Source organism: Schistocerca gregaria, chromosome 2 (assembly GCF_023897955.1).
Source record: "Schistocerca gregaria isolate iqSchGreg1 chromosome 2, iqSchGreg1.2, whole genome shotgun sequence".
NCBI classification, from domain to species: domain Eukaryota; kingdom Metazoa; phylum Arthropoda; class Insecta; order Orthoptera; family Acrididae; genus Schistocerca; species Schistocerca gregaria.
Genome location: NC_064921.1, coordinates 710,522,744 through 710,536,734, shown reverse-complemented (window position 1 = coordinate 710,536,734; position 13,991 = coordinate 710,522,744). Strand labels below are relative to the sequence as shown.

Genomic DNA, 13,991 nt, shown 5'->3' with positions numbered 1-13,991 from the left:
CTACATATACAGATGACAATATTATCAATGATGATGTAAATAAAATAGAAAGAAACTTCCACATGGGAAAAATATATTAAAAACAAAGATTCCAAGACTTATCAAGCGGGAAAACGCCGGCAGACAGGCACAAGAACAAAACACACAAACACACACACAGAATTACTAGCTTTCGCAACCGATGGTTGCTTCTTCATGAAGGAGAGGGAAAGACGAAAGGATGTGGGTTTTAAGGGAGGGGGTAAGGAGTCATTCCAATCCCGGGAGCGGAAAGACTTCCCTTAGGGGGAAAAAAAGGACAGGTGTACACTCGTGCACACACACACACGCACACATATCCATCCGTACATACACAGACACAAGCTGCTTGTGTCTGTGTATGTGCAGATGGATATGTGTGCGTGTGTGTGTGAGCGCGTATGTACACCTGTCAGTGTTTCTCTTTTCCAAAAATTAGGTCAGACCTTGAATAAAATACAAGAACCAAAATCAACCTTTACAGACACTGCAACGGTTTCATATTAGTACAGCAAGTTGTCAGACTGATGGAGGATTCATATGTGTTCTGCTACCTATCAGAGTGTATTTAATGCCTTGTGGGTAATGTAGTGGGGTTTAAGGTTGAATTAAAGAACTTTCTGCTGGGGAATGCCTTTTACTCTGTTGATGGGTACTGTTACAGACTCTCTCAAAATTAATGTATTAAGTTGTGGTTCATGGTGTGGGTTCCTGTAGTCATGTCCTAGTTCATGAACCACGGGAAATGTATGAGTGGCCAAGTAAGTGGTCTCGACAGTCGGGGTACCAGTTACTTTGGAATAAGGCAGGGCATCTCGGACATATTCTGAGTCGTGGTCACCTTTGTGCACATATGGCAAAGACTACCAAATCCACCGGTTAGTCCCTCAACCGTTAGGGGTAATACCCAATGGGACTCAGGGCAAGTAAGGCTAGCAACCTGCTTCCCTGGTACTTTAAATATGATGCTGGCAATAATCAGAGCAAAATGCCTCGGACCTTAGGAAGGTGACGGAGTCCCACCTCTAACTGACAAACCAGGGACTCCTAAGATACGACTTGGCAAACAAATGGTAATGAGATGGGGAGCTATTAATATCAATGGGGGCTACTCTGGGAAGAAGGTAGAGCTGGCAGAGGCTGCAAGTAAGATGGGGCTGGACATTTTAGCTGTAAGTGACATGTACACAGGATAATTGAAATGGCCTGGGAGTTGGGACAGGTTCCATCAGACTGGACAAAAGCAGTAATCACACCAATCTTTAAACATGGAAACAGAAAGATTGTAACAACTACAGAGGTATCTCTTTAATCAGTGTTGTGGGTAAAATCTTCTCAGGTATTGTTGAAAGGAAAGTGCGAGTATTAGTTGAGGACCAAATGGATGAAAATCAGTATGGGTTTAGGCCTCTTAGAGGTTGTTAGGACCAGATCTTTAGCTTACGGCAAATAATGGAGAAGTGTTATGAGTGGAACAGGGAATTGTGTCTATGCTTTATAGATCTAGAAAAGGCATATGACCGGTTTCCTAGGAGGAAGTTATTGTCTGTTCTACGAGATTATGGAATAGGAGGCAAACTTTTGCAAGCAATTAAAGGTCTTTACATGGATAGTCAGGCAGCAGTTAGAGTTGACGGTAAATTGAGTTCATGGTTCAGAGTAGTTTCTGGGGTAAGACAAGGCTGCAGCCTGTCTCCACTGTTGTTCATATTATTTATGGATCAGGTGTTGAAAACAATAGACTGGCTGGGTGAGATGAAGATATGTGAACACAAAATAAGCAGTCTTGCATATGCAGATGACTTAGTTGTGATGGCAGATTCGATTCAAAGTTTGCAAAGTAATATTTCAGAGCTAGATCAGAAATGTAAGGACTATGGTATGAAGATTACCATCTCCAAAACGAAAGTAATGTCAGTGGGAAAAAAATATAAACGGATTGAGTGCCAAATAGGAGGACCAAAGTTAGAACATGTGGACAGTTTCAAGTACTTAGGACGCATATTCTCACAGGATGGCAACATAGTGAAAGAACTGGAAGCGAGGTGTAGCAAAGCTAATGCAGTGAGTGCTCAGCTACGATCTACTCTCTTTTGCAAGAAGGAAGTCAGTACCAAGACTAAGTTATCTGTGCACCGTTCAATCTTTCGACGAACATTGTTGTATGGGTACGAAAGCAGGGTGGATTCAGGTTGCCTTATCAACAAGGTTGAGGTTACAGATATGAAAGTAGCTAGGGTGATTGCAGGTACTAGTAGATGGGAACAATGGCAGGAGGGTGTCCACAATGAGGAAATCAAAGAAAAACTGGGAATGAACTCTATAGATGTAGCAGTCGGGATGAACAGGCTTAGATGGTGGGGTCATGTTACACGCATGGGAGAAACAAGGTTACCCAAGAGATTCATGGGTTCAGCAGTAGAGGGTAGGAGGAGTCGGGGCAGACCAAGGAGACGGTACCTGGATTCAGTTAGGAACGCTTTTGAAGTAATAGGTTTAACATCAGAAGAGGCACCAATGTTAGCACTGAATAGGGGATTGTGGAGGAAATTTATAAGGGGGCTATGCTCCAGACTGAAAGGCATAATCAGTCTTAAATGATGATGATGATGATGATGAGTTGTAATATAAGGAATTCTAATGCTCTAACACAACAACATTTCTTAAAATAAAGTCATTTTTTTGTACTGAATGTAAGTGCAATGTACAGCTTGGAATTCTCTCCGCATCCTAGAGATCCCTCTTCCATATTCATGGAATATGAGTCATGTAATGCAACTGATGATTTTGGTAACTGGAAAGATCGGCAGCCAGTCACAGTTTAGATGCTATATAAATATTAGAACAAACAATATTTTATGAGACTGAAACAATGCCATATCTTTCAAGTTTATTTTTGCTTTTTTCATGTAGTCGCACAATATGAACACAGTATTCAATACAGACCTATTTCATATAAAAATTATTTATTATCATTTGAACTTGCTTTGCATCTGCTTTATTTTATTTGTAAAGTGTTATTTGTCTTTCAGTCACACATTTATTTTACTTAATTTGACTAGGATAAATATACAAGTTCGAAGAATTGGAGGGGCTTATGGAAGTAAAATCTCACGCAGTGTACAAATTTCTGCTGCATGTGCTGTTGCGGCTTATCATCAGAACAGACCAGTAAGATTAATTCTGAATATAGAGACATGCATGGAGTCACTGGGAAAAAGATTTGATGTTGCTCTAGATTATGAGGTAAGTACATGTGAGAACAGAACTCAATGAACCGCACTCATAAGGAAAAATAAGAAACCAGGTTACGTCTTTGTGAAAATATTTTTGTAAACAGTAGACATTTTATTAGGCACTGTACCTTACGATATTCTCCCTTCCCTATACTTCTTTTTTCAATGTTTTATAAATATTTTGGTTCTCGTCAGGCCTCCTTATAAAAATGTGATTATTACCACAAAATATCCCATATACAAATACACCAACAATTATATTTGTATCAAATACTTCATATTCTAAGTAAATCAGTTGTAAATCAACACTCAATATTTTGAGTATAACTGTCAATTTACTGACAATGTTCCTCTCAAGGGACTCCTGATAAATAGAATGAGCACAGTCTCCAAACAATCAGTGTTTATTAACCATGTACATAAACAGAACAAAGATACTATTTTACACAATGGTGCCACAAAAACTGAAACAACTAAACAGATTATTTTATTTTATTTTATTTTATTTTATTTTATTTTATTTTATTATTTTTTTTTACATGTCTAATTCCTTAGGACTGCAATGAGGATCAAATCTCCAAGGTTATGGAACTTGTCAGTATATGGAATTACAACACAAAAGTAATAACAGATAAAATAAAATGTTTATGAACCCAAAAAAAGACAAGTCATAAGTTTATGTAAATGCAGTGAACAATATAACACAAGAATCAACTTAATTTTTCAAGGAACTCCTCAACACAATAGGAGGAGTGACCTGTAAGGAAATTATTCACTTTCAATTTGAAAGTGCGTGGATTACTGCTAAGATTTTTGAATTCTTGTGGTAGCTTATTGAAAGTTGATGCACTTTTGTGTCTGTGAGGTGTGTTCCATTTGTTCCAATTTTGTGACAGTTGGCAAATAGCTGTTTCTCTTTTGTCGCAATTCTGTGATTCCCCTGAGGCATACATCTTTTTTTGTGAGTAGAGGCACTGAATCATGGCAAAGACAAATGATACATACATAAGCAAATGAAATAGAGTTCCTTAAGAGGAAAGAATGGAATTGGAATTTCCAAATATGTCATCATTTCTCTCAAGAAAAATGAAAATATTTGTGAGGATACTGCTATATTTTCCATTGACTGATTTAGTGTCTAGTGTGGAGGTGCATGAATTGACTTATCACAATGTACAATAACCTTTTTTTTTTCTTTTTTAAATTGTATTCATCTAAGGAATTAAACTCTTTACAAGGAAGTAACAAGCTTGTAGATTGACAACTCACCACCTCAGTAATCATAAAATGTACTTGAAATAAAACTGCTTTTTGTTGCTAAGGAGAGGAACAACACAAGGACACTTGTAAAGATATTAAAAATTCTCTGAGGGCTTGGAATAATTCACCACTGATACCAGCGCCCATGGTGGCTGACACAGAAAGATGATTGACAGCTGCACTGAAATGTTACTTATACATATACTTCTATGTTCATGGGCACACGACCCAACTCAACACTGCACTTCATTATAGTGCAAGAGAACTGAAGCTCATTCACTACATTAACCCCTTCTGGGGAACCAGAGTGCCTAGATAATAGTTCAGATCTATTTGCTGAGCACATCAACCTTGCCTGCAAGACTGTCATAGTCCACATGTGTTATTATCATTGTTGGTATGGTGCTACACAATGATGTCACTGTTCTTATCAGAGCAGGTATCATTGCATTCATTATCTTGTCAGCTTAGTCAGTCACTGTATGCAAGAGCACTGGTGACCACTCAATAACGCATATAGCAAGTTGTCAGGTACAGTGGCAGTGTTGACCTCGTTTCTCAAGTGCCTTATATACTGCAGTGGCTTCCAGTCGCTGATGTCGTCCTGAGTTAAAACTTAAGGTCTTCTTGAGATGTTGAGCCTCTATGAATTAATTCTGTCTTCAGCTTCTTATAGGAATTTGTTGTAGGTGATGATTTTGTTATTACATTTTCAATCTCTATTGCATACTGATGGTCAGACTTTGTGGAATCTGTGGTGATTCCAGCATAAAGAAAACTGGCCCCCACTTGCACAATCCAGAGCATGGGGTTGTATGACAAGAAGAGCAGTAAACACACAGAAAGTCTAGATGCTGACAGTTCTGTCACTTCCGGCATGTCAGTCATGGTAGAAGGCTTAACTATTAGCTTGAGTTTTTCTTATGCCGTAGTACAGGCTAGATCATTTCAGGCTGGCTGCTTTTCCACCATTTGACCTTTAAATTTATAGTGTTGAACTCTAGTCTGAACATTATATGAGCGTAAACTCTCAAGTAAGGAATGAACAAAACTATTGCATTGAACAGAAATGGGAACTATTAAGATACAGTGGCTTTGAGAAGTTTCACAACATGTAGAGTCTTCCCTGAGATACAAAAATGAATCAGTACCGTATATAGTCCATAACCAAGTAACTTGACAGGAATATGACTAAATCACAAGACTAACAATAAGTACACTACTAAGACGATAAAACAGCTCCTCTGGCAGCTGGTGCGAAAAATGTTTGATGGCCAAGAGGTAAATAAACACATGTGACACTATAGCATGGCACTGCACATGGAAGATGTGAGTTGTTACACATTAATGAAACTTCCAAGAAACAAAAGGCAGCACAATAAGTTACTTAAAGGAAAGTTATGTATTGGCACTGCTGTCTTATACACTTTGTAACTACAAAGTAAATTTTTCGGAAGCTTTATGGAGATAAAAACTGCAGTATGTGAGGTTGGCTGCAATGCAGAGAGATAATGAAATATAGGGTGTCAGGACAATTGTGATCCTTTTTATGGATATTTTGGGGGACGGGTCTAGAAATGTGCGAAGTGGAGGGGACAAAGGGGTGGAGTGAAGAAGTGTGGATAGCAGGGTATAAATTCTTTGTGAATTTCATTCCATGTACATTGCTGAACAGCAACTGAGCCTCACAGATAGGTGTATCAACAATATATGCAAATGTCCACACTTGGCACAGGACTTGTAGTTGGGCTCAAAGAATCTGATTGGAGTAATCGGCAAATTGCTTGACATTTGAATATGAGCAATGCCTTTATCCAACAACTCTGGCAGGAATGGGTGAATCATGACTGAACACAGTGTCAAGGAGGAAGTGGTCAACAGAGAAGGACAACAAAGTGTGAGGACTGAGCAATCATAAGAGAAGCACATGGAGCCCTGGATTCTTCTTTATCATCGATCTGACATGCGGTTGGTGCTTCAGTGACCACAAGCACGATTAATAGATGGCTTACAGATAGGGGACTGAGCTCACAACACTCCATGCTCCAACTGCTGTTAACCTCTTTACACCAACAAACCTGTTTGAAGTGGTGTTGGGCATATTCAGTCTGGGATCTCAATGACTGGAGCAGAATTGTCCTCAGTGTAGAATCCCACTTTGAACTGATGACCTGGTCAGAGATGGGATGCCAACCTGACTGTTGTGTGGCATATGGTGTGACAACCAGGAGTAATGGGTTGGTCTCGAGTGCCATTTCACTTTGTAGCAGGAGCCTGTTGGTTGTCATCCATGGCACCCTTACAGCACAGCAGCACATCAATGATTATATATGCTCCTTTTTGTTGCCTGTCACGTCAAGCCATCCTGGGCTTACATTTCAGTGAGATAATGCCTGCCTGCACATGATGGGAGTTTCCGCTGCATGTCTTTGTCTTTGACAAAGCCTGCCTTGCCAACAAAGTTGCCAGATCTCTCTCCAGTTGAGAGCTTTTGGAGAATTGTGGTCATGGTCCTTCTACCAGCTCAGTATTTTGATGCTCTAATGTGGCAATCAGACAGAATTTGGCACAATATCCCTCAGCAGGTTATCCATCGACTTTGCCAGTCAGTGCTTTCATAAGGGCCAGAGATGGACCAACAGATTATTGACTTGCACCATATGTGAAGTTCTTTCTCTTGATTAAGTCACCCACATTTTCTGAAATTGTAATCATTTGTTTGTCAGTGCATGTACTCCACATTCAGATAATTTCTTCATAGTGTATCATGATTCTCTTTTCTGCACCCCTTAGAGTGTATGTTAATATTTCATTCAGTTCTGTTCATCAATAGAGCATGCTTGTATACCTCTTTCGAAGCTTTTATTAGTGGTTGTCCCCTCACTCTCTCCTTTTTTTGTGTGTCTTCACATCCTCTGTTACTCCCACCTGATATGAATTCCATGAGCCTTAAAAGAATTCTGATATAGGTCATAAGCAACATCTTTTTTAGAAAAATGGAGGTTTTATTTGTGCCTTGTCAGTGAAACTAGTATCTGAATTTGGGTTGCTGTGATAATTCTTATTCATAGTTCTTACGTATTTTCATGGAACAATGTGGTGCCAGTGTCTCAGGTGCTGCAGTTTTGTGCTTGCATTCTGGTCAGGGTGCTGAATTCTCCAACATGCTTGACGTTCCTCATGATCTTTTTTGTCTCAAAATTATTTTCAGGTACTAGAAGGCTTAGAGTATTTATTTAGTATGTATATACTAATTAAATTCATGTGTTGTGTGTCTTTATTGCATAGACATATGAAAAAGTTAAAAGATGCAGTACATTAAAACATTCTCAATATGCAGTCCCTAACTAGATTACTGTAGATGGTATGCTTGTGCTATGTAATGAAGCACATAAAAGCTCTTTCATTCTTTGCAACTCATCTTTTTTGAAACTTCATTTTTGAACTTTAGGAAAACTATGAAATATAACAAAGGACTACTGAAATAAATTAGTTAGTAACAGTGTTGTATATTGTACATTCAAATGCTATCTGTCAAGAGGTGACATTCAATTAGTAACACTGACAAATGACAGAAAATTCAGTATAGTGATCTGATAGTAAAAGAGGCAAAGTTTCAAAAATTTTACCCAGTCTGAAATTTAACATTTTTCCTGGTGAATTAAATGTTCAAAGTGATATTGCCATTGCAGCCGGTTGTCATAAACTTCACTCCATGATATTTCAGCTGGACACAGGACAGTCATCTTCAGGTGAGCCATCGAAGACTGATGAAGAAGTTCTCTACTCTGCCGTATACAGCACTCTGAGAGTATTGTCATGAATGTGTGGGAATACTCTCCGCACACTATATATGAAGAAGCAGAGAATGTCTTTGTCAGTCTTTGATGGGTCACCTGAAGATGACTGCCAAGTGACCAGTCATAATATCTTGGAGTGAAGTTTATGATGACTGGATGCAATCCCGAAATCTCTTCAGACAATTCTACCCAAGTTAATCACATAATAAGGATATCATGCAAACCTACTGTATGAGTAAACTCCACAGAAGACATGGTGAGCTTCAGCTGCTATGGAATTCCCCACTGTTGAAGGGTTATTCTATAGCTCAAGGCTTTTGCAGTTTAATGTTTCATAAAGTGTACAATTTAACATTTCTCTAAACCTCACTGTGATGATATGTTATCATCACCAGACTGGCTCTTACTACATATTAACCAGATAATATTTGCTCATAGTTAACTATATGTTATATGAAATTCCTGAGATAAGAACTTGCAAGAGTTTGGTTGATGTGTGTGTTACCAGTGAACTACGCATCTTCCCTGTTCTAGTTGTTCAACTCCTGACTACACGAAATCTTCTTAAATCTTGATTCAACACCAGCATATATTAAAACAGTATTCTGACAGCTTGTAGTTACAATAGCATTTTATTGCACTTGACCTTACACCAGACAAGACATCAATGTACTCCTTTATGTTAACTGAGATCCAGTTCAGATTATGACAGTCAACCAATTAAACAAAAAATGTTATTACAAAAAGGTTCAGTATATGTAGACATTTGTGGTGCACTGTTATGTAGTGTTGCACAATGTGTACCATGTGCATTTATTTACAAACACCGTGCTATCCAACATTTTTTGCCAGACAACAGATGCACTGTGTTTTGTATACTTTTCTTTTAGAGATGTTATTCTTCGCTTATGCTTTTTATATTTTGTACCTCGCATGCACATAAGGATGTGGCATAGTTATGAGATAACTCTAATGTTTTGTTCCCTGCATGTTAAGTGATTCTGAATTGCCAGATCAGAACAATTGAACAAGCTGTGTATTTTTCACTGTCTCCTGTGGCTGTGGTCAATAAAGCTACTTTAATTGTTTGAGGGAGTTTTTGTGTAGTCTCGTTCCATCATATCAAGTACACTCAAGGTCTGATGGTCAAATGACAGTCTGTACAGCTTGTACTGACATCAGTCTTGTTTTATTTTATGTTCGAGTCATTGCTATTCATTGGGACAGTGCATAGTGCAGCAGTCTCTTCAAGCATTGGTGCTACAATTTTTGTCCCCTCACAAAGTGTGTAAGGAATATCTCACGCAAATTAATAGAATAACCACAACAGGCCGCACTCTACACTAAACTGTCATACATAGAAAAGATAGTTCTGATTCTCAAAATGACTTTTCTACTCAACTTTACCAAAACACACAACTGTGTACACTTGCTTATTTATATATCATGTTAGCACAGGATTTTGCTATTAATCAGATGGTGTTCTTTTTTGAATCAAAACAAAAAATAGCAGAAAATCATGTAGCCTTTCAAAATAACAGTCCTTACTGCAAAAATGAATGGTAGAGGGAACAGCTGTAGTTACTTTTATGTTCCTTAAATAGAATGTTTGCTTAAGACAGTTTGTTGTACTCAGTGTATCAAATTACCTGAAACATATCTTACCTGTGATTTCTTGATAACCCTCAGTAGCTCATCATCAAAAGTCCATTGTTTTCCTGTAATCTGGTTTCATAATGAGCTTTTAAGTAGGCTAATGGACACAACACAGTATTTTGTTAACATGACTGCTTTTCTCATTTATTATCATTAAAGACTGCATGATGATCAGTGTAATCTCTCACATAGAATATTAATTACAGATAGATACTTCCAATAAACTGCAGAACACTTGGACAGTGGCCAGATTTCCAGGTGCAGTTTCACAAGAGAGTTCTGATGGATGTATATCACAAGTTGGTTTTGTTTGCATAGTGACTCAACACAATTGACATTCATACTGCTGATAGCAGCAATGATGATTACACAAGTTGATGTAGAAATGTTAAATGGGTGAAAGTTAGGCTCTGACTTTTTGCACATAATTTCAGATGCTGATGCATAGATGTTATGTGTGTAGATTCTAACCAGAACTTCTTACACATAGATTACATCTGGGCACGGACTTTCACACATGTTCGTTACTATGTGATGTGCATGCGATTAAGTATGTGTATGGGATGTTACCTGTGGAATCTGAGGAACTTGTACATTTTAGCCAACTGACATAGAGATGTTTACTTGTACAGACTTTTATAATAAGATGTTAATACAAGTTCCATCACAGAGCTGTTATCTGAGTGATGGCTAAGGATGAACTGAGGATTTTCAATTTTCTTATCAAATCATCATTTCTCTCTCTTTTTGTTCAAGTTCATACCGATCTGTTTGAGTCCACATATACACCCAGTTCAAAGGCTGGAAGTAAACTAATATCTTTATTTTCTCTGCTCTAAAAGCATATTTGTATTGTCAGCATATAAACTTGCAATAGCAAGATTATTATTTTATCAGCACATTAGAGATGTTTGAGTGGCAATACACTGCTGGAAAAAAATACACTCTTGAGGACAAGGTCATTTAATTGACAACTAAGGAGACAGATAGTTCATCATTGTAGAAGTATATGATAACAAATTCAGATCAAATGAAGCATGTGTCATAGTAAAGAGTACCCAAACAGTTGCTTCAGTACGCAGTGTGCTCCACCTCTGGCAGAAATGGAAGCATGTATTCTTGCAAGCAAATTATTATAAAGTACTGAAGGGCACACTGTGATAGATTGTCCAAAGCATCATATGCTTTTGTTTGAATTCAGCAATGTGTCTTGCTATACATGCTCATTTGGTGAGAGATGTGGAGATCTTGCTGGCCAGTTGTTGTACAGCATGAAGAGCACATTGTATTGCAGCAGTCATATGAGGGTGTGCATTGTTGTGTTGAAAAAGTACAGACCACTGTTAAAAGCAGTGACACGCAACCGACATATTGTGCCCAACATGTGCAGCATCCAGCTTCTTGCAGGCCCACAGTGTTAACCTCCTTTCAATTGGCTATAGTGTTGTACAAGAGTATGTATTTGTCATTGGGGCATGGCCGTACCCTTGAATAAATGTTGCAAATAATGTTCACCTCTAAACTCGGCACAATTATTGCCAGCAGATTCAACATGGAGGGTGCACAGGCAGGGCTCCTTAGTACCATCTGATCACAGATGACTATGATATTACACCCTGGTGCCAATGAACACAGTCTTTAAGGGTGCTGCATCTTTTTCAGCAATGTTGTAACCATTAATTATCCTGATAAAAATAAAGTGATTTCTTGCATGGGTGTTTTTATTCATTAAATCACCTACTATGTTGTGTAACATAGTAGTAGAGCTATATGCTCAGTTACAGAGCTCTGTGTACTGTCACAGAACTGAGCACCTGAAAGTTCATAGCAGTGTAGTAAGTTTTTCAAACACAGTGCTACGCTGGATCTCATTGTTTATTTTATACACCAGGAAAACACAATATCTGTACTGTGCAAACCACATTCAGTGTGATTTTCATGCTCAGACATTTAACTTTTATGCAGATTGAGCATATCCGGCAAATGTCCACTGATATCATTTCATGACATTCCATTTTCATGTTTTTCAACCTCATTGGTCCATTCATTTTATTTCAGTACATTTAATTCATTTCCCCTTGTTGGAGTCAGCCATGATCTACCATTAACTCCATTCTCCCAGTGGAGCTATTTCTACACTTTTTGTGGGAGAACATCTGGCAGTAGTGTTTGGAAGTCATAGGTGGAAACAACAGTTATAATGGCAGTTCAAGCTTAGGCCTGGACGGAGGCTCCAACAGCCTAATAGTGAACGTGAATGGCTAAAAATAAGCAAGAAATCCAGGTTTGAGTCTAGACCTGACACAAAATTCTAATTATCATGACAATAATTTGAGACGATTTGTATACACCCATTTTTACAGGTGGGTGTCACCACTATGTATTCAAGCTTCTAAGGATTTTTACATTGAGTTTTTGACTGATTACAGATACAGCTGAATGTTTATTTTACAAAGTCAGCAGTGTTTCTAATAACCGTCTTACAAGGAACCCGTTGAGTGTGAGGTAACAAGTTCAGTCCTTAGTAAAGCTCATTTGAAAGTGTTGTGTTAAGAACTATGACACGAAAAATATTAGCTGCTAATGACTCACAATGTGCATCAGGAGGGCAACAGAAAATGAGGGTCTGGGAGGTGCAGTGATCAACCATCTATGATACGTATGTATTGCACTTTACAAAATGAACTTTGTTGGCATTCAAGAAATATTCAAAACAGCCCATTAACTTGCATCCAAAAACACGGAATGAAAAATGATGTGCCACAGTGATCAGAAAGGTATGCAACATCAAGATTGAAGATGAACTCCTTGGGAGTGACAAACTGTGCAGGATGTTCAGTTAGGTATCCGCTCTTAAAGAATGCATATAGAATCATATTGGTGTAACAGGGCGATGAAAATTGAGGGAATGTGATGGCATGCAGCCGAATGCAAAACAGATGATGATGATGACGTTTGGTTTGTGGGGTGCTCAACTGCACAGTTATCAGTGCCCATACAAATTCCCAACCTTTGCTCAGTCCAGTCTCGCCACTTTCATGAATGGTGCTGAAATGATGAGGACAACACAAACATCCAATCATCTCGAGGCAGGTGAAAATGCCTGACCCCTCCGGGAATCTAACCTAGGACCCTGTGCTCGGAAAGGGAACATGTGACGGTGAAACCATGAACTGCGAACGAATGCAAAACAGTCTGTTGTGGAGCTTATTGTGGAACATACTATCCTTTAAGGCATAGCTGAAGGTAGTGTGATAATATGTGTTGTAGGCACAGAAAAAAATAAACATTCAGACCAGGAATCAAGCAAAAGCAAGTTACCTTGACCAGGTATATGCCAAAAACAGTGCTCATATTGTAGCTGTAGTTCTCTTGCTTGCTGTGATGTAAATATTCCCTATGCATTTGCAAGATCATGTTCATGAGAGGGAATTGTAGGGGACAGAGCACCTCCAACTTCTCGCAGCACAATAAATAACTTGCCTGCCAATTTACCATGCAGATTAATGATCAGTATAATTATATACAAATGCATTAAGGCACTGATGTTTGTTGATCATGAAGCAACTCTCTTGGTACCTCTAATTTCTAGGGTTCCTTTCATGAGTATTTCCTCTTTAAATCCTGATGGTTAGAGTTGAAAACAAATTCCTTACTGAATGATGGAATAAGTTTATTTCTCTCATGAAAAAATTTTCAAGCTGATCTCACAGTTTGCTGTGCATCATCAAGTTGACAATTCATTTGAAATTTCATTATCTTATGCTTCCAGTTCTGTAGCATTGTTTGGTGGTATGCAGTCATCCACTGATAGCCTTAAAATCACTGTGACCTATGTTGCGCACAATTTGATGTGCAAATGTAGTAAGTCACTATCATGCACAGACACAAGTATTTCGTACGCAATATGTGGTCATATTGCTGCAGAATTATTCAAAAATTATTCATAATTTTTTTTACTATGCTGCAGATGATCAACCATCTACATAATTATGTTTAGTACATTCTCCTTAGACAGCAA

General features: G+C 38.3%; 1 protein-coding gene across 2 annotated transcripts in view; it reads left to right on the top strand.

Moving 5' to 3' along the window:
- Positions 1–13,991, top strand: part of LOC126334824 (uncharacterized) — a 377,818-nt gene that overhangs the window by 250,093 nt on the left and 113,734 nt on the right. For both annotated transcript variants that reach the window (XM_049997482.1, XM_049997483.1), the window contains one exon: positions 3,081–3,264. In XM_049997482.1, coding sequence (XP_049853439.1) covers positions 3,081–3,264 — 184 coding nt within the window. The remainder of the gene's footprint in view (positions 1–3,080; positions 3,265–13,991) is intronic.